Raw genomic sequence first — 21917 nt, 5'->3', positions numbered from 1 at the left:
CAAACATAGCGCTAGATATCGTAGTATTTATTTTAAATCGCGTTGTTATTAGAATTTTTAGTCCATTTTTGTTCCTGGCTATTTTGATTATGCAGAACCGGTCTGAAGTAGTAAATGCGAATACAAATGTGAAAGATTCTACGAAAATATGTATTTGATGCGTAAGTTATGACATCATCGGAACCGCGTGATTATCATGACTCATGACTTAATAAAATCTAATAAGTTTTTATCATAGTAAATACGGATCATGTATATTTGCTCTTACACGATAATGTTGTAATGCAAATATACACATCTTTTCATCGACACTTACATGATTTAAATGTATCAACATAATCCTAAATGAAAGCCCTATACCTCTGCCTGCGAGTCCGTGGCGTTGGCAGTTCTGTTGTACTGGTAGGCGACCAGTGTCATCAGACTCAGCTTCTGTGCCACGGCACACCACAGAAGGATCGCGCAAAACAGGATGTAAGCAACTGCTTTGATGACCTGCAAACCGCGATCCTCGTCAACATCACGTTCTTTGCGGTCTCTTGATATGATTTGTGGAAGATCCCAGAAGCTGTCAAGATAAGAAATGCAAATCTGAAACAACAACTGGAGCGATTTATGATTTAACAGTTTTATTTGTAAGCCAGAACATTATTTTAGAACTAAAGCTTCTTATGAATGTGTATAAAAATGTATAACAAACGTTACAAATAGTTTCCAAAGTTATAATAAAACGTTTTTCATCTAAATAAATAAAGTAAAATTAACAACATAGTAGTTCTTTAAACTTTAAGAGCAGTGTTCTGCATAAATACATATTTAAGTCATACTGCTGCTTAGGTCCATCTTCAGGAGGATTAGGCGCAGGAGGCTGTAATAATATGCATTACTTGATAACACATATTGAAATGACTGAATCATACCAACGCACATATGCATATTGAGCTGGAAAATTGTACTTACAATAAAACAAATCACGAGATGTGAATTAACATTTTGTGAATAGTTACAGCTTTAGTACTCTTGGTTTATTGTCTTTTTATCAGAAAAGAAAAAAGTTTGTCTTTGCTCAAGAATCTGAGGTGCACATATTCTAAGGTTAGGCGTATCCCCACGCCGCATGTTTGACCCAGGGGCGCCCCATGGTTGGTAATGGGTCCATACATAGTTGAGATTGACCGTATTGTCGTAAGAGAAGTTTAGTATCAATTGGAAGTGAACCGTGTAGAAATGAAGAAATTATAGTAAAATACAATTTTGGGTGGGTGTGGCCTATTATGGGCAGGGCGCCCCAGGGTTGGTAAAGGGGCCATACATAGTTTAGATTGACCGTATTGTCATAAGAGATGTTCAGTATCAATTTGAAGTAAATCGGTGCAGAAATGAAGAAATTATAGTTAAAGGCAATTTTGGGTGGGCGTGGCCTATGTGGGCGGGGCGCCCAAGGGTTGGTAATGGCGCCATGCATAGTTTAGATTGACTCTATTGTCATAAAAGCGGTTCAGTATCAAATTGAAGTGAATCGGTGTAGAAATGAAGAAATTATAGTAAAGGCAATTTTGGGTGGGCGTGGCCTATGTGGGCGGGGCGCCCCAGGGTTGGTAATTGGGCCATGCATAGTTGAGATTAACTGTATTGTCATAAGAGAGGTTCAGTATCAATTTGAAGTGAATCGGTGTAGAAATGAACAAAAAATATAGTAAAAGGCAATTTTGGGTGGGCGTGGCCTATGTGGGCGTCGCCTATGTGGGCGGGGCGCCCCAGGGTTGGTAATGGGGCCATGCAGAGCTGAGATTGACCGTATTGTCATAAGAGAGGTTCAGTATCAATTTGAAGTGAATCGGTGTAGAAATGAAGGAACTTTAGTAAAAGGCAATTTTGGATGGGCGTGGCCTATGTGGGCGGGGTGCCCTAGGGTTTTTAATGGGGCCATGCATAGCTGAGATTGACCGTATTGTCATAAGAGAGGTTCAGTATCAATTTGAAGTGAATCGGTGTAGAAATGAAGAAATTATAGTAAAAGGCAATTTTGGGTGGGCGTGGCCTATGTGGCCGGGGCGCCCCAGGGTTGGTGATGGGGCCATGCATAGTTGAGATTGACCTTATTGTCATAAGAGAGGCTCAGTATCAATTTGAAGTAAATCGGTGCAGAACTGAAGAAGTTAATGTAAAGTAACATAAAAAAATGAGTGAAAATCTCTGACCCGGCCCCGCCCCAACCCCCATAAATTTTGACCCAGGGGTCAGATAAAAATTCCGACACTGTCACCGTCGCACATATGCTCATAGCTACCCTGTATGTAAGTTTCAATGTTCTAGTGGCCGGGACGGACGGACAGACGCACATCAATACAATATCCCCACTTTTTCTCCGACGTGGGGATAATGAATGAACGAACAATTGAATGAATGAATTAATTAATTTATTAATGAATGAATGGATGAATGAATGTTACGTTTTGTTCTATTATTGTTACAGCGACCTGACCTTTGACCTTTGATAAAAAAGGTGTAGTGCATAATAACATTGCTTTTTATAAGTATACCAGGTTTCATCCAAGTATCTTAAGTGCTTTATTTTTCGAAGGGACGGACTGACAGACGAACAGACAGACGGTCGGGCCGATGAACAAACACACATGACAGACGGAGGGTAAACCTATAATCCTATAGTAAAATGATCTATCATCAGATGCTTATACTTGTGTGTTAATCTAAACTACAAAATGGTAACTTTTGAAATATGATTATCTTTTCATGCAAATGTACACGTGTTTGCATTATACGCAAAATAGAAGTTAGTTCAATAACTGACACCATCAAGTGTTCATTTTCTTTAAATCTATCTATAACATCTCTAAAAATTAACATTTAAATGCTTTTTCAACTTTTAAAAGAGCAATTCAGATACTATTAAGTATGCAATTGCTTTATATTCTTTCATTATTATGACATATAATGAAGATAAAAATTGGTTATTAAATAAGAATCTGGACTCAGATTTTTCTTAACAAGTTTGATTATTTTTAGATAACTTCAAATATTTCTGAATATCAATTAAATAACCTTCTTAAACAGCTAAATGTATGAAAATTTCAAAGTAATAATATACTTTAGTATATGTGTGCAACATGAGTTTATCTTAAAAAACCGCAATGTGTATGCTATTATCTACAGTGTGTGGTTAAAGCAAATGAAAAAAGCAAATGAACAATGATATCATACATATAATACACATTCAATAACTCACTTGATCAAGTGGGATCTTCGGGTAAGTCTCATCACTCATGAATGTCCCAACCTACACATGATCGAACGCGTATGCATGTGTAAAAATGCCTTTACTGTCGAACTGCTTTAAGTGCTTTTATCAATTATATTTAAATCGGATTGTATGTTTTACTTATTCTGTGTAGCCTTTATCAGAAATTTACACGTCGTATCCAATCACACTGACAATAAATGTCCTCTTTAAAACGATTGATATTGATTTTACTTTTGTTTCGTGAATCAATTAATCAATTGTTTTAAATGGGTGATACTCTCAGCACCAGAGCGAGTGTAATTAAAGGAAAAAGATTCTTTCTTCAAAATTTTATAAAACTTTTCTATATTTCTGTTCATGCAAATGCATGCACTTATATGCAATTAAAATATATGATTCGTTTAAAAAACAAAACAAAATATTATACCTACACTTGGGGACTTTTTTTAACGCATCACTTTTCAAACTTGAATATCTCATTTATGAGTTAAGATATTAATTTAAAATTTTACATACGATCATTTGACTACATTCTATGCAAGCTAACAATAAAAGCATTCATCCGTGACGATTGTTAGCTTGCATAAATTATAGTCAAATGATCACACGTGCAATTTTAAATAAAAATATTTACTCATCACTGAGATATGTGCACCAAGTGTAGTAAAAGGCGATAAACATGTTATTCCAATTTAATTTCAATTTCATAATTCTAGGTAAGTTTTTACACAAGAAAAACATAACATTAATTAAAAAAAAACAATATGGCTCGTATGAATATTCAGAAGCGAAACGGCTCAATCAGCATGTTGCAAGTCGGTCAGTTATAAAGACGTGTAAGTTTATATGTTTTACTTTTCACATTGTTTATTTTTAATTTGTTTAGTTTTGTTGTTTTTTAATTTCAATTAAATTTTCAGGAGTTATCAGATATGTGATGAATAATTCTAGGTCCAAAATTTAACACAAGCCGTTCAAAAATAAGGGAGCTATATTGATATGATTAAGTGATGCGTTAGAAAAGTCAACAAGTGTATTTTACATAATAATGACAAGGCTTCATGTCACCCCGGGTGACTACAATCGTCTTCATGTCACCCGGGGGTGACGAGCGTCAGCTTTAAGTCACCCTAGGGTGACAAGAATCGGCTTCTAGTCATCCCCGGGTGATTTGTGGGCCATTTCAGGTCGACAATGACCCATTGAGCCTTACTTGCACTCTAAAACGCATCATGAACGTATTATTGTATTTTCTTCTTATACGTATCTTTTCATTCTTTACCTCGGGTGGTGTCGGAGGGCGATATTCATGTCCAGGTCCAGGTCCATTGCTTGATTGTGAACTAGACGAATTGCTCGAGCTAGAACTCCAATAGCCTCCACCTGGCTGCAATGTAAATCGTAGTACAAACAATAACTGACAATCTTTGTGAATGAAAAGATACTTATTAATACAATTTTACTTCCAATGCGGTACGGCAAGAAATATAAAAACCTACAAATCCCTATCATTTACAAAATGTGCATGACCTTCACATTTTTTATTATCTGAATTTATGAATGAATGAATGGACGAATTAATGAGTTAATAAATAAATGAATGTTACGTTTTGTTCTATTTTTTTTAAAGCGACCTGACCTTTGACCTCTGATAAATAGAGAATATAATGTGAGTTTTTGATAAAATAAAGGTTACCATGCGAGGATTAGAACCATGGTAGCGCGAGACATAAAACTCGCATAATATTCTATGTATCCTATTTTTCCTCCCTTTTTCAATTAGTAATTATCAAATATCGCCTTTTTTGACAATTGTGTTCTTCTGTAGTTGACAAAAAAAGATTATCCAATTATTGAAAAGACCCGAGTGTGTCGTATCGCTTATATATAAATATATGATATCTTTTTTTACACAAATCAATACTATACCTTTTTTACATATTAATGACAAGTTATTCGGAACAAAAACCAATCCCTGTAATTAGATATTAAGATGCGGAATGGCCATTTAGATAAAAGAAGATGTAAAATGTAAACCTATTTAAATTTCAGATGCATAAGTCGTCAACATATGCATAAGCATTTATCTCAACCGAATACTTTAAAACGGGTAGTATTTTTAGAAATCGGGGTCAAAATGTAACCTTACAACACACATAGAAGAAAATGTTCAAAAATTCTCAAATTTGCGATAAATAGAATGTCAGTTAAGAACAATACACATTAAATAAATATAGAGAAATATCGTTGTTAATGTGCATGTAGTCTATATTTCTCCCTATCATATCATGATATGGACGCATTGTTGGATAAAGACCTATCAATGAAAGTCTCTTTAACATTAGGCTGATTAAATAAAAGCATTTGATAAATAGTCGCTGTAAACTTACACGCATTGCCATTGTATCACGAAGACGACTTAGATCAACGCTTTTCCGGGGAGGCAAGCCAATGTCACTATCACCTGTTTTGCCACTTGTATTCCATTTTGGTTTGTCACGTCCATCATAGCTTTCGCTTGTCGTGCTTGTTGGCGATCTGTCCAGTACCGCTTCGAGTTTTTCTTCTTGAACACGTCTGTTCTCTTCTTGCCGTCTGATCTCCTCTTCTTGTCTTTTGCGGTTTTCTTCTTCATTGATGCGTTTATGTTTTTCTTCAGCTATACGTTTTTCTTCAGCTATGCGTTTTTCTTCAGCTATACGTTTTTCTTCAGCTATTCGCCTTTGTCTAAGTATTTCTACCCCTTTCCGTACACACTTTGCTACCGTGAGTGCCGCATTCCGTTGTCTTATGTTGATAAAGACTTCAAGAAAGTCTTCCACTTCGGAGGTCATAAACACCTAAACAAAACAAATCTTAATTTCATTCGTGTATAATGTTTAACATGTATCTTAGCGCGTATTTATGTTGGTTCATTTCGTCTAATAATATTTTATTTTAAAAATCATAAGATCTGATTTACAATTAATCTTTGACTATTAGAACGTTTGCTACTTACTGAATACACGCATTGTTTATTCACTGTGTGTCTAACATAAATAATAATTAAAATGTCAAAAACAAAAACTCAAAATTGTTCAAAAACATACGATATTGTCTATTGTAAACTATTTAAACGTTTGTCTAGCTGCCTCATTCATGTGCAGACTTTATTAATATTAGAATTGCAAAAAAGTAAAATTGAATGACATAAACAATTCGTAAACCTTTGTTTTTCCAAGCCTGTACTTTTTCCGATACACCAAAGGCGTCTCTGCTAAAATTGTATGTGCAGAAATCATGGCGTCCTTCGTTATATTGCGCAAAGGAGCGACAATCCTGTACCTGCAACAGTTCAATCGGCATATTCTATTCAGAAAAAAATTAACTGAACCTTGTGTAAAACAGTCGTTTGTGATAAGACCAGATGTTAAAGTTAATACGATATAACAGTTATACATGTAAAAAATACCAAAACAATTCACTACAATATAAAAATATATTGCAATAACCACATGACGGAACACACATTGTTTTATAAAAAGCACATAACTTAAGCACATTTGATTATTTCACTACGTACAATGCACAATTTATTTAAATAATCATTATAACTGGTTCAATCAATAGTTTTTTTAGCAAACCTAGTGCCATCACTCTCAATGATAAAAGGCGCTTTTACCGTGCCACGCAGTATTCTTTATTTTGAGCCTTTGAATTTCATGAATGGCCTGCAATTTAGTGGTAGGGTTCCTGTGCTCGAATACCCTTCTCGTATAGTTTAACATTTCTGCCATGTACTTTCTAAATCAATGGTTTAGTTATTATTAAAAAACTGTTATAGCCATTAACAATCTGTTATAATCAAACTAATCATCTTTTAGTGTGATATTGACCTTTATGATACACCAAAAGTATGTGTATGTTACCTTTGACCCAACGTTTTACCTTTTCGTGGAAGGTAACCACATTGCTCCTATGCGCATCAAAACTTTCTGATAAAGTTGATAATGTGTGTGACAATGTATTTTAACGTCCTTCGATCAATTGTCAATGTATAGACAGGAAAGCCTTACGTCGACAATAACAGTATTTTTAAAATTGACCAACACATTTGATCTTGACATTAAAGGCAGCAAAGTCGTTATTGCATGAAACACCTTCCATTTAGGAACCATTTATGTCAATGTGATTTTAAAATCCTGCATAGCATGTTGAAGGAACAGTCCAGACAAGTTGTGTTATAGACGGATGGACCGACGGACATGCAGTCAAACATACATGTAGACAGATTTACGGGACCGAGTTATTTGAATATATATCCCAGGTAGCCTACTGATAATGTTGGTATGCTGACAAGTCCTTTTTAAATGAACACATACCTGCGTACAAAGTCTGTGTACGCTATCCGCACAGGGTATCCCTTCTTGCGAATTTTGGCGACCTCGGCGAGGCCATTATACTTTAGCTGGTCGCTTACAACTTGGTCTTCAAACATGTTTGGACTGTGTGCATTGTTGGCTTTGATACACCTTCAGAAAATCATAAACCCATAAAATATATGCAGAATATGCAACTTTTTCTAGACCAATAATGCAAATAATACGTCGATGGATAATTTTACGGTAATATTCGCCGATGTATTTTCAAACAATAGCTTCAGAAACAGAAAAACGTCACCAATAGCCATATTGATCGGGGTATTACTAATTATACGGAGCAGTCTTTGTGGAAGGTAACATGGCGTCGTACCTGACAAAAAATGGATCGCCCGACTGAAGTTTGTCTAACAAATCGAGCAAAGATTTCTGAAAATACAAAATGTGTGGACACACTAAATAGAAAAATCAGCATGTAAATATTTATATCCTTCATTATTTTGAGAAAATTATTAAGTTATAAATTTAAAATTTTGGTTTTAAGTCAGGCCTTATGCAGCCCTCCAAAAAAAATCATTTTGCGGTAAGTATCAATTGAACCCAACATAATCCATGTTCTAATGTGGTATGATCATAACTGTTTTGCGCATATCGACATTTACAAAACTCAATCATAATTCCCCAACGAAGATATTTCGATATAACCATTTTATTATTTAGTCAGTTTTACCTTGAAAAACGCCACCAGGGTTTGGTCTGGGGGTGTCGGTGCATGACGTTTGGAATCCGGTGCTTTTACGGTCCCAAACTTCGTCCTGAGGCTTTTACCAATATCCGCAGCCAGCGCCTTACCTTGAGGAGTGGGTTTCAGTTGAACCTAGTCATGGTATTCAAATCATAGTATACACTCTTTAACTGCAGAAGTTATGCATACCTAAGAATTCAGTTTCAGTTAATAAAACGTAATGACTTTGAAAGTCAAGAATAGTACATGCTAAGGCAAAATTAATAATAGCGACTCAACTATCTATCTATTCTGTTCAATTGCTACGAGTCTACCGAAAGAAAGATAAATGCATTGCGATAAAACCAGTTGGATGCATTTATAAATTTTAATAACATTTTCCGTATCAGATATCATTGATACCTGAGTTCTGCTAACACCATAATATCAGTTATTAATATCACATGTAAAATCACTCGTTTTAAAGTATTGTACCATTAAAGATAGTTATTTATTTCTATTTAGTGTCCCTCGTTCTTATTCATTCGTTTTGTGAATATTGTGAGTATAAAATGATGACATAAATTCGTACATATTCGCTGTAAATTTGCAACGGGTTGGAACCATTTTTCAATGTTTTATAAAATTTCGATCAGTTGTGTAGGAGAAGATTATTGTTTTGTTGAAATATCAACTTACTTTTTCAGATATTGAATCTTAGGTGTACAAAAGTCATATGCACATTTTATTAAAAATTCAAGAGAGCCAAATAGTATCATTACAAAGTTATATCTCAATATACAAAGTTAATTAAGAGAAGTCGTGTAAAATATTCGCTTTCAATATGTATTTAAGTTCCGATGTTCTAATTATGCTACAGACCAGAACGTTTTTGTAAAGAACTATAAAAAGATCATTCCTGATAATTTTTACAAGAGTATTTGAATAAGATGTCGTTTAAATATTGAAAATATTTTTCAACACGGTGGAAAAATGCTGATCATAAAAGCTCGAATAGAGGACTTCGTAGTTTTGTGAGCAGTAATCATTATGTTAAACAAAATTCTGCTTCAAGTTGAAATCGATTATGATTTATCAATAGCTGAAATAATTCAGATTTACTGTTGTGCTTTATAGTTCAAGTGCTATATAAAACAGTTTGTGCATACCTTAGAAAGCGCCGTTTTTCCAACCAAAGGGCCTGCGGGAACACCCATGATTTTTGCTCGAGTTGATTTTCTTATTGTATGCGGATTCCTAGATGAAGATATAAATGATTTCAACAGTTGAAAAATACCTGAACGTGTCAAAAATTAAAACGATCTTAACATGTCGTTTGACATAATTACAGTGCTGTTTATCCTTGCAAAACAGTACCATACTGATCATAGAGATAATTGATATTGTGCATATGTTACTTACGCAGAAATTGTCCCCGTTGGTCCTCGCTTCACCGCAAAAAGATCACTGAGAAATGGGTCATCGCTGTCCTTCATGACTTCCATCAACTCGCGATTCAGCCTGTCTCGATTCTTTTCTAGAAAGCCTGTTGTGTCGTACGGAACCTGTTAAATGAAACATCATAATATATTAAACCTTTTATCATTACATTCACAGTGGATGTGTTATCGACTAAATAAAATGTGTTGTTATGTAAGTTTCAAATATATATTGAAGATTTCATTTTTTTTATAAACTTTGATTAGATGTGTTTGATTTATGTAATTCTCCACTTTTATGTTTCCTATGAAAATCTGAAATAACGTCTTTTTAGCATCTACGATTATATTATATTGCCGTTGTAAATTTGTGTTGTTAATTGTTTTCGCCTGATTGCTTAAGTTCTTACCATGGCTGCAAAGTGGTTGATACCAAACATACGCTCTGCTCCACGACAATCGAAGTATTTGCTGTCTTTGAATTGTTGTTTTACACGGAGGACAAAGTCTTGGTCTGAGCCTTGCTTGAAGATGGATACCTCGTCTAAGATATCCAAGAGACCGCTTTTTTTCTACAAGTACAGTACATATTGATAAAAACATATTGATAAAAACATTAATAAACATGGGTAAATGCGTATCCTTTAGTCCTTATAAAAAGGATTAACGCAAGCCATGTTCAAATACACAATCCCTGTTGTTTCTTATCAAAAGCCTGATGTCAAAATTTACGCGACAACAAGCAATATGAAAAAATAACACGACGCAAAGAAAATTAACTAGCGTTTTTGTTTGTAACAAAAAACAGCCACCACACCTCTTCAAACAAACGTAGAAGTTGATCATTGTTTTCGAACTTTACATCATCCAATTGAACGCCCTCTGCCGCGTACAGTTCCATCTCCATGGTGAAGATCTGCTTGTTCATAAAGTTCTGCAACTTCTCGTTCACAATGTTGATGCAGAGCTGCTCAAAACTGTTGGTCCTTAGCTTCTCAAACCCAGCGATATCGAGGATACCAATATTTGCTTTTATATCCGTGCTGAAAACAAAAGAAATGTATACGTTAACTGAATGACTAAAGGTAATTATATTTTGGGCTCTACCGGTAATGCAATAATTATTAAAACGCGTTAATTGTATATTTTTGCATTGATGCCTAAAATCATTTTTTGTTGTTGTTTTTATTTTGAAAGTTATTGGTTTCTTAGTACTAGTCTCTTAGTATATCAAATACTTTGTTTTTCAAAAGAAAGTGTCGCGCCTCTTATGAAGACCGCACTTACCCTAATCTATGCGGGTGTAGATTCTGGTTGATCATGCGCACCAGCCATCCAAACATGCGTTCGTAGAGAATTTTTGCCAAGGCATCTCTCCCGTCTTCAGCTTGTTGAACTGTTTTGTACACGGCCACGGGATCTTCTGTTATAGTGTAACAAAGCGATAATTAGTACGTAGTTAACGATTGATTGTAATTGAATTTGTGCATCAAAATATATAAGATCATTTTGAAAAAATGTCCCAAAATTATCAACGCCTTTAAAGGCAGAAATGGCTTTTCGCTTTAGCTCATACTGTGTTCAAATACCGCTTAAAACATAAATAATTTAACAATTATAATAAATTAATTAGCTGCTCACCGTTTCTGAGCCTCCTCTTTGAAGCAACGAGTGCCTCTCCAAAGGCGATTTCCTCCAGTTGAAGTAAACGTGTAGCTGCAAAAAATAATTATTTGTTAATAATGTTGTGGAATAAAATAACATTTCAGAAATATTTATATAGTATCAAAGCCTTGCTACAATGTTTTATTCATGTCTGAGTCACAACTATAAGCATTGTATTCGCTTAGGCCATATATAAGGGTTATACATTAAATGTAATCGTTTTCGTGAATCATGAAGTAATGGGTCTAATTATTGATTCATGTGCATACAGCCAAAACTTGTTTCTTTTTATAATAAGACAATAAACGACATTTTTTTTTAAACAAGGCAAATAAGTCAAAACGCATTCTCAGAAATTATGTTCTTTGGCCAGCAACTAACAGATATAGTATTACAGTTTTACCATGCACGAACGGTGCTGCATCTTTGATCTGCGCAATGCCTTTGTCGTCCTCCTCGAATTCAATCTCAGTAATGTTGATGACTGCCGCTAGCATGCTAAGTACTACGTCACTGTCCTTAACAAATAAGAAAAAATATATACGCATACAAAAAATGCACAATGCTGTTAATATTCGCTAAATAAATGTGTGGAGTCGTTTTCCGAAATAGCGGTTATGTGAAATGCAGATGGAATAAATAAAACATAATAATAAAGGGATACTCAGATTGCTGATCCACAATAAGTTGGTTGTCAAAGTCTTAATTATATGAATACATATCGTGAGCTTCATTTAACTAAGTAATACTTCGTTTCTGTTTAGAAAAATAACGGACTCTTAAAATGGACTGCTTTCGTATACTTAAACTTACCACGTTGATTTTTTCCAATATTTTCATTGTTTCGGAGAACATCTTTTTGTAACTGTCTGTTCTGTCAACATGGTACGGATCGCTTCGCAGAATCCTGCAAATTTAGTAAAACGCTAAGTTTCTTATTTAAGCCATGTTCTCAAATATCAGTTGCCAATTGCTTAAAGATTACTAAATGATTACTCTGCGCATCAGTCCCTATTATAATGTCAATATGTGTCAGCTTATTCGAGTTTATAAAAACAAGATACATTCTGATGAAATGTATTCATGTTATAATTGGAATAATAATTTATTTAAACAAAAAATATAGTATTACATTAAATTTCTTATTGGTTAAATAAACAAAACTTATACTGGGTCTACACAATTCTCGCTGGAACAACTTGCAAAGTTTGATGCAATACATTGTTTTGTGTTCAAATACGTTTTTTTCCGAAAACTTGCAAAGAATTGTTTATAAATACAATGATTGTAAATAGAAACTCTCATTAATTGAAGAACGATATCAACGGCACTATGCGCGAAGGTTTACGCAAAACAAGTATACCGAAAACGCCTTTAAATACGTTGTCCGTTGTGATGTTTTTGAAATGTAATGGTTTACGTGAAATGACGGTATTTCGTCGCTTTTGATATTTTGATTATAATACTTTCATGCGTCAAATATGTGTTAACGAGAATAATGAATATTCATTTTCTAAAAATATACCATCTGACTTTGAATGAAATATAGCATTTTTAGTATATTATCCTCACTATAATGTGCAGTTAGGCCACCATTTCTTTACCTGTATTGGTCAATGTCTGATGGTAAAAACAGATCCCCTCTTTGTGTTGGGGTGCATCCAGCAAACATTGCGTAAAATATGTGGAATATGCCTTCCCCCTCGCTCTGATAAACGATTCTGGACTTCTCAAGCATGTAGTCACGAACAACAGCTGAAATCATAGCAAATATTAAGAAACATAAAAATGCATACTATTTGTCTTTTATATACAGTTGGATTTTCGAAAAGATTAAATTACATCCGTTCTAAACAAGTGTTGCTACACAAAGGTTACCTCCCTTACCTTATTAATCGATTTTTAATAACGAATTATTTTATTACTACCGATACATCATGAATTGATCAGTGTTAACCATTTAAGCAAGCAGATCAAACTGTATGTATTGGTAGGTGTTTCAAACAAACGTTTATACGTTGCAAGAGACTGTTGTATACGAGAAGAATTACCATTGGAGTAACTTGTTCAAAGCTTTCGAACTGTCAATATTCCCTTTTTTAACATATTCACAAACTAAACGTACATTATTAATCAGAATGCGATATATAGCTAATGGCGTAGACTTATACTGAAGATACTGTTTCGTTTATGAATAATCATAATTTGGAATTGATACGCTTACAAAGCTTAACACACGCAAAACGATTTAATAATTCAGAAATATTCTTTTTTTTTCGTCAAGTTGTTTAACAACAAGTGGATCACTTATATCAAGTATAAAATGATGGAATAAAACAGGAAAAATGGCCTCGTAGTAGATGCAATAGCCATTCCATCTAAATGCACGGGTTTGCGCACCGTTATGAACAAAATTGTTTATTTGTTTTAATCTTGTCTTAAATTCTGTTCTTTTCATTCTAATGGAGCTCAACAGGTCGATGGCTAAAAGCTAGCAATTAATAGCATCTGCTGACACAAAAAACAACCTTATAATTATTTCTGTTTTTGAGCTTATCAATATTTAAAACGAATGTGATTGACTATATTTGATTGAAGTTTTCACATTATTTTGCCATGACCTATGCCTCAGACACAAATAATCCAGTCGCCGACCGATGTGTCCGATCTCCAGGACTCAGGAAGACTGGACACGTCAGAGCCGTCCGCCGTCTGATGAGTGACACAGTTTAATACCTCAGTCACAAATAGAGCTAGATCACTGTCCGATCAGCGGACAACGTATTTTTCCGATCATCGGGCGATCGCCGGGCGATAACCGGGCGTTTATCGTCCGATCTTTTTTCGATCTCAATTCCATTCCTTCCCGGGCTCGACTGCAGGTACAATTTTAAGTGAGACTTAAAATTAATCCGGACACCGCCCGATGCTCCAAAATGACCCGGTGTCCGTGCGATCATCGGCCGGGCGCAAGCCCAATGAGCGTAAACATACGTCTTCCGCTAATCGGACGATGATCGGTCTCTATTTGTGACTAGGTATGAGTAAGTATGTAGTAGAATACCAAATATGAATAGCGGAACGCGTGAGTCCCGATTACTTACAGATTGATTCCGAAAATAACTTCTAAATGCTGAAGTTCAGTATACATGCAAATGGTTTTTAATGACTTTGTCAAACGACGATGGAACATTACATTAGCAATTACTTACTATTTTTGACATGTGTTTCGTTTAAGAATTTGACTTATCTTAATCCGATGGCTTAAATTGATTGAAAATGTATTTGCTGTTGGATTTCCCTCTGTTAATTTAGGCGTATTACCTCCTGCCAGTTGCCCATCGTGTTTGAAGCTCACTTCGAGGTACTTCGCAAATCTGCTTGAGTTCTCGTTCAGGGTGGTTTTGGCATTTCCGAACGCCTCCAACAACGGATTTATCTGAACGTTATACCATTATGTCACGAGTTACACATTATAAATTGATATCAGAAAAATATACATGTCACATACAAGCGTGTGATTTACTTGTATTAGTTGGAAAGCGATTAATCGAAATCGTCTGCAATTAATTAACTCTTAATAAATACTCACTTCAATGAGCTTATTATGAAGCTCCATGTCCCCGCCCTTGCACATGTGCACGAGGTGTTTCACCATGTACTTCGTGCTTTCTGTCTTTCCCGCCCCACTCTCACCAGAGACGATAATGACCTAGGTGGAAAAGAGAATTATGTACAGGCTATTGTCATCTCCGTAAAAGTCAATTATATTTAAATGATTATTTTTGTATCAAATTATTGCGCTTAGCTCATAGAAGATAATATTCAGTCAAGATTGAACAAAACTTGACTTCAATATGTACACTTATCATTTCAATCGTGATACATCGGCTATCTCGGATTCCTCCGTAAGATAGGCCTCGTGGCTAACGGTCGCCATATTGCCTTGTATTACTACTTTACTACCCAAAAGGTTGTCAGTCTATTGTTATGAGGCTGTATACATGCGCGTTGAACTAGCGCCAAACTTTTTACCGAAACTTTGATATTAAGAGCACTATTAACGTTCATTTGTGTTGCATTTTGACCTATTATCCAAGTGATTTACTTTTCCATTATTAATTTATCACCCTATCATCCAATTTTTAAGATGAAATTACGGTGTTTACAAAACCAACCAAACCGAAAGTGAAACTGGATGCATTACGTTTCGCGATGTAAACATTAAATATTTGTTCAGTTTGAGGAAGCGAATCGATAATAGACGTTGGAATATGAATGCAATACAGACTATCATTGCCGATTGTAGTACTGGCTAAAAAATACCTTTTATGACAGGTCATGTATAGAACGTTAATCAAATGAAATAGTGACCATAAATCACTACAAATGTCTGGGTTGTTCATTAACCCATTTATGCCCAGTGGACTCACCCATCCTTCTAAATTGGATCAATTTATTTCCAAAAGTAGGGGTGTCTGGTATATTTATTTCTATATTTAGAATATTTCTTACAGAAATTTCTTTAAGCAAACAGCGCAGACCCAGATGAGACGCTGTTTGCAATGTCCTTTTTTTTCAGGACGCTAGGCATGAATGGGTTAATATAATTAATGCACGTTTCTGATCTAATTGCCTGTATCTAGTTGTAATTACCATGATATTGATAAAATTAAAACGTTTTTTTTTTCATAAATTAACATTACATGTTTTATTTTTATCATTTAGGGAATATATAATTGTACCATTATCATCATTAAATATTCTGAAAATGATCTTAATTATCATGATTACTTTAAAGTAGAATTTTTAAATTTTACTCATTATTTTTAATGAATTTCCACATTTGCTTGATTCAAAATAAAATGTATTAATAAGGGTTTCAGTTGTTAGTTTTAACCCTATTTAGTTCGATTAAATTTAAAGTACTAACTACGTACATGTATGTGAAATGCTCTTGAGTTCGTTTCCTGGGCCTAGAACCAGTACTTGGGTGTCTCTTGGAGATTTCTTAAGAATGCTCCCACACTGGGGATCAAACCAGTGACCTCCAGATCATTAGGTGGACACCACATCCATTACACATCAGCGACCTTTAATTAGTAAATTACTTTAGTATTGCAGCATTATATAATGTAATGTTGCTACATATTTTTGGAAAATGATTAATGTGCAGTACTAAATAAATCTAAATGCATACAATTTTAATTGTGTATATTGTGTGATTATTAGTTACAAATTCCCTTTTTACAGGTATACTGGATTATGAAAGACTGATAAACATAAAATTGACAACTCATCTCCCCAACGATACTTTGTGTGGCTCATTCTCAGAACAAACCCATAGTCAGTGAGAAAACTACAGTGTAAAAAGACCACTTGATTGTGACAATTATGGCTGACCAAGCAAATGTTATCATTTAAAATAAAGAGAACTTCCAGTTCAATATACATTTTATACCAATTATGACATTGGCCAACACAGAAAATAATTATAAGGTTGATTTTCCCAAAATTGACTGTTACAATTGGATACTGTTTTAAGCTTCACTGTACTTTGTCTGAAAATAAAAGTCCTTTATGATGTAATAGAAACATACATATTTAATTTTTAGTTTTACAAGGATATATATATACATACATATATTATAATATCTTTTATCGAAGGTCAATCAATTTAAGTTTAACTTATATATACATACACATTTTATATGCTTTGATTTTTTTCTATTGAAGCCAAATTAATATCCCATTAGATAGATAGATAATATCACAGCAGTATTTCTATTTTGTCTGCAAGTACTGCAGAAATCATGGATTATTATTTTACTGAGTCAGCCTTAATCTTTATATTATAATTGTTAAAACAGATTAAGATGTGCATTATACAATTGAGGATGCATCAAGATTAAAAAATGGTACATGTATTAATTAATAAAGAATCAATAACAATCAGAAACTGTGCTTTTTTTTCAGTATTGTGTGAAAGGATTTGAAGTAATGATGTGTTTTTGAAATATGATTTATGTGAATTTGAATAAATATATAAAATTTAGTGATTTTCTCAGACAAAAACTGTTAATTACATACTAAAGTATTCAAAATGTATTATTGTAATATTTATTCAAATTTTTTAGTACAAAAAGCACTTTTCCCTGGCATTTGTATTTATAGTAATTGCATATTTTATAATTCTGACAGCATTTATAAACTGCATGCATGAACACGGTTTCATTTTTTGAGTATTTAAACAAGAGGGCCATGATGGCCCTGTATCACTCCACTGCTGAAAAAAAGGCTGAAACAAATTTCTCTGCATGTGCAAATACTTAAATATAGGCCCTATTTAAGCACATGTACACTTTTGTGATCTTCTGGGCTGGGTCAAATTTAACCCCAGGGGCATAATTTGAGAAAACTTTGTAGAGGACTACTATATCTCACTACATACAAAATGTGGTAGCCCTAGGTCCTAGAGTTAAGGACAAGAATATTTTTAAAGTTTTCACAAAATAAGAAAGATATAAGCGTATATAATGTTCAATTTTGTGACATGCGGGTCAGGATCAAATTTGACCCAAAGGGCATAATTTGAACAAACTTGGTAGAGGACTATAAGATGTTACTGCATACCAAATTTGGTAGCCATAGTCCAAATGGTTTTCGACAAGAAGATTTGTAAAGATTTCACAAAATAGGCACTTTAAAAGCGTTTATTCAATTTTGTGACCCCCCTGGGCAGGGTCAAAGTTTACCCCAGAGGCATTATTTGAACAAATTTGGTAGAGGTTTATTAGATGTCACTACATACCAAATTTGGTAGCCCTAGGCCCAATGGTTATGGACAACAAGATTTTTAAAGTTTTCACAAAATAGGCCCCATATAAGCGTATGTTCAGTTTTGTGACCCCGGGCAGGGTCAAATTTGACCCAAGGGGCATAATTTGAACAAACTTGGTAGAGAACTATAACATGTCACTACATACCAAATTTGGTAGCCCTATGCCTTATGGTTAAGGACAAGAAGAGTTTTAAAATTTTCACAAAATAGGCACTATATAAGCATATAATTGATTTTGTGGCCCCCAGGGCAGGGTCAAATTTGACCCCTGGGGCATAATTTGAACAAACTAAGTAGAGGACTATACAATGTCACTACATACCAAATTGTGTAGCCCTAGGCCTAATGGTTATGGACAAGATTTTTTTTTAAGTTATCACAAAATAGGCATTATATAAGCATATGTTCCATTTTGTGACCCCCGGGGCAGGGTCAAATTTGACCCTAGGGATTAAATTTGAACAAATTTGGTAGAGGACTATTAGATGTCACTATATACCAAATTTGATAGCCCTAGGCCGGATTGTTATTGACAAGAATTTTTTTGAAGTTTTCACAAAATAGGCCTTATATAAGCATATGTTCAATTTTGTGACCCTCGGGGCAGGGTCAAACTTGACCCCAGGGGCATAATTTGAACAAATTTGGTAGAGGACTATAAGATGCCACTACATACCAAATTTGGTAGCCCTAGGCCCAATGGTTATGGGCGAGAAGATTTGTAAAGTTTTCACAAAATATACCCTATATAAGCATATGTTCAATTTTGTGACCCCGGGGCAGGGTCAAATTTGACCCCAGGGGTATAATTTGAACAAATTTGGTAGAGGACTATTAGATGTCTCTACATACCAAATTTGATAGCCCTAGGCCCAATGGTTATGGACGGGAGATTTTGAAAGTTTTCACAAAATAGGCCTTATTTAAGCAAATTTTCAATTTTGTGACCCCCAAGGCAGAGTCAAATTTGACCCCAGGGGCATAATTTGAACAAATTTGAAAGAGGTACACCCCAGGAACATTCCTAAGAAATTTCATCAGAATTGGACCAGTAGTTTAGGAGAAGATGTTTAAAGGAAAAGTTTATGCATGGATGCACGATGGACACAGGACCTTTGGCCAGTGGAGCTAAAAATCAAATTAAACATTTAGTTTTGATTTAAAATCAGTTTTTATATGCAAGTGTCTATTTCACTTATAAATTAAAACAGCATATTATTCATTATTGAAAAGATTATTCCAAGCTTGATGTCATATTTCAACTTTGCATAGTGTAGTTAATTGAACATTGTATTGAACTGTATGGGCAGCTATATTTTTTAATTTATGTATGTTGTATTATACAAAATGCATTATTTCTACCACAAGTAGACCATATAAGGCCTACTGCTACTAAATAGGCACTGGTATGAATTTGACACTGTTTTTGATGCTCATACAAAACTTTAATTATTACTACACTTTAGTATATTAAATATTTTCAAGTTTTTGTTCAACATTTTTTGCAAAAGAAAAGAGTGTCTTAATGCATTTGAAAATATACTTAAAACAAACTAAAAATGCTTTTTTACATACCTTTTTCCTGGTAAAGTGTATTTGGGATGATAAAAAATACACTTGAAGAGTATTAATGCTGGAAAAATGCAGAAAAAAATACATTTGTTTCTGTTAGAAGTGTGTCTTGTCTGCATTTTTAAGTGTATTAAATGCACATCAAATGCAGATAAATACAATGCCAATACTGTTACATGTATTGTAATGGACATAAAATGCACTTGTTCTTGTAATTAAATGCTTTAGTGTATTGAAATAACCTTTTATAACGTCTTAACAATGAATAATACCTTTTTATATAAATTTTCTTTTGAAATGTGACACTTAAATAATTTTTGCACCACTAGTAAGAGATATAATTTGTGCTCATAATGCTTTATCATTACACTACATAATATCATTTGTTGTATGAAAATTACCCGTAAAATTCATGTGAAAGCTCAAGAAATCAATAGCAGCGTGCTATACCCTGCTCCTTTTTACATGACTTGATGGTATTTAATCCCCAATTCTACATGGCTAAGGGAAAATTAATGTGCAGATTTGACAAATAAGTCTTAACTGGGATCCAATAGGCAGACTTTCATATTACCTGTATTTAATTTAAATCATGATCTGAATTGCTCTTTGGCAAATTTTTGTTGGTCACAGTATTCAACTGAATTTTGTTCACTTTGTAGTGATTATATTTTCTATATTTATCAGACAACATCTTTCTTCAAAAGTTTAACATGATTGCTTGGTTAATTTAGAAACAAGATCAATGCATCATAACATAAAATGAAAAAATGTGTAATAGTAAAAATGGCAGCAAAAAGCACTAGATTATCTGCCTTAAATCTGAGACGATATGTTGATGTATTGGAATTTCTCATAAATAATGTGCTCCATAGTTGTATAATTGTATAGTCGCATGCATGAGTGGTGTCAATGTCACAATACCAATTAAAGCCTATAATTTACTAAAACAATTTGAAGTTTGATGTGAGTTTTTTTCAAGATCTGTTATATATAATTATATATACATGTATATATATTGTTGAAAAGTTAACATGCAATAAGTTTACTGTAATTAAGTGACAAATAGTTTTACTGATTTGGTTGGAGGCATATATGCAGATATATCATGGTTTGTGCAGAGGACAGTAGCAAAAACAAGAGCTTTCTCCGTAGGATGACATACGCCCCCGATAAACGCTTTAATAGAAGTTATGAGCATTTTTCAAAACCTAAAAGCCGACCCTAAGTTCAAGGTCAAAGGGGTCAAAATTTGTGTGTGTATGGGAAGGCCTTGTCCATATACACATGCATACCAAATATGAATGTTACATCTGAAGCGACATAGAAGTTATGAGCATTTTTTCGAAACCTAAATGCAAAGTGTGATGGATAGACAGACGGACAGTGCGATCACTATATGCCCTCCTTTGGGGGCATAAAAATGTGTTTCACATTGTTTTGGTAAATGAGTAATGTAGTTAAAAGAACAGACTTATCAATTATAAAGTTATTGATTATAAAGTGTTGCTGGCATATTTGATGCATTCATCTAGCTATAAGAAGGTCCCTGTTTTATCCCCACTGGCACCGAGTGAGGGTTCTCAAAATCTTTAAACAATATGAATAACTACATATAGGGTCGAGAGCCTTGTTGATATGGGGGCTAAACACCTGAAATCAAAGCGACCCAGGTTAAAGGCAGAGGCCAAATAAATAAACCAGAGGCCGCATGATCCTGCTATACTCTGAACAAGTATTGTTTCTTCTCAGAAAACTGGCTTAAGTGTCTTACTAAGCTTTAGACTTTGAGTTTCAGTGCAATCAATCTAAAATAAATTGGTCAAATTAAATAATAATTTGTAAAAAATAAACATTCTGCACAAATTCAATTATTTACTTTACCTGTGTGCATGAATCATTTCAGTCTTGATGGTTAGTGAACTATGTCAAAAGCACCATAGCTATGAAACACTTGTTTTTTTGAATTGTGCAATGTTCCACAGAAATGATGCTGATGATTATTCTACACGATGATGAATTCAATTATTAGATATATTTCTAAATTCCATTTCCA

The 21917-nt window shown here is 34.1% G+C and overlaps 1 protein-coding gene across 7 annotated transcripts in view; it reads right to left on the bottom strand.

Annotated features, from left to right (window-relative positions):
* Positions 1-21917, bottom strand: part of LOC127859936 (uncharacterized) — a 155372-nt gene that overhangs the window by 20964 nt on the left and 112491 nt on the right. For 2 of the 7 annotated variants that reach the window (XM_052397567.1, XM_052397565.1), the window contains 20 exons: positions 15041-15160; positions 14773-14887; positions 13053-13203; positions 12262-12355; positions 11852-11966; positions 11425-11499; positions 11071-11206; positions 10601-10826; positions 10194-10355; positions 9767-9909; positions 9514-9601; positions 8351-8497; positions 7994-8049; positions 7624-7773; positions 6469-6586; positions 5653-6102; positions 4545-4649; positions 3248-3298; positions 828-868; positions 361-568 (listed from right to left, as the gene is read on the bottom strand). In XM_052397567.1, the coding sequence (XP_052253527.1) occupies positions 361-568; positions 828-868; positions 3248-3298; positions 4545-4649; positions 5653-6102; positions 6469-6586; positions 7624-7773; positions 7994-8049; positions 8351-8497; positions 9514-9601; positions 9767-9909; positions 10194-10355; positions 10601-10826; positions 11071-11206; positions 11425-11499; positions 11852-11966; positions 12262-12355; positions 13053-13203; positions 14773-14887; positions 15041-15160 (2751 nt within the window). The remainder of the gene's footprint in view (positions 1-360; positions 569-827; positions 869-3247; positions 3299-4544; positions 4650-5652; positions 6103-6468; positions 6587-7623; positions 7774-7993; positions 8050-8350; positions 8498-9513; positions 9602-9766; positions 9910-10193; positions 10356-10600; positions 10827-11070; positions 11207-11424; positions 11500-11851; positions 11967-12261; positions 12356-13052; positions 13204-14772; positions 14888-15040; positions 15161-21917) is intronic. The other 5 variants (XM_052397571.1, XM_052397570.1, XM_052397569.1 and 2 more) reach the window with 4 other exon arrangements.

Source organism: Dreissena polymorpha, chromosome 15 (genome assembly GCF_020536995.1).
Source record: "Dreissena polymorpha isolate Duluth1 chromosome 15, UMN_Dpol_1.0, whole genome shotgun sequence".
In the NCBI taxonomy this organism is placed as follows: domain Eukaryota; kingdom Metazoa; phylum Mollusca; class Bivalvia; order Myida; family Dreissenidae; genus Dreissena; species Dreissena polymorpha.
The sequence above is the reverse complement of the archived record's forward strand: the minus strand, read 5'-3'. Positions and strand labels throughout refer to the sequence as shown.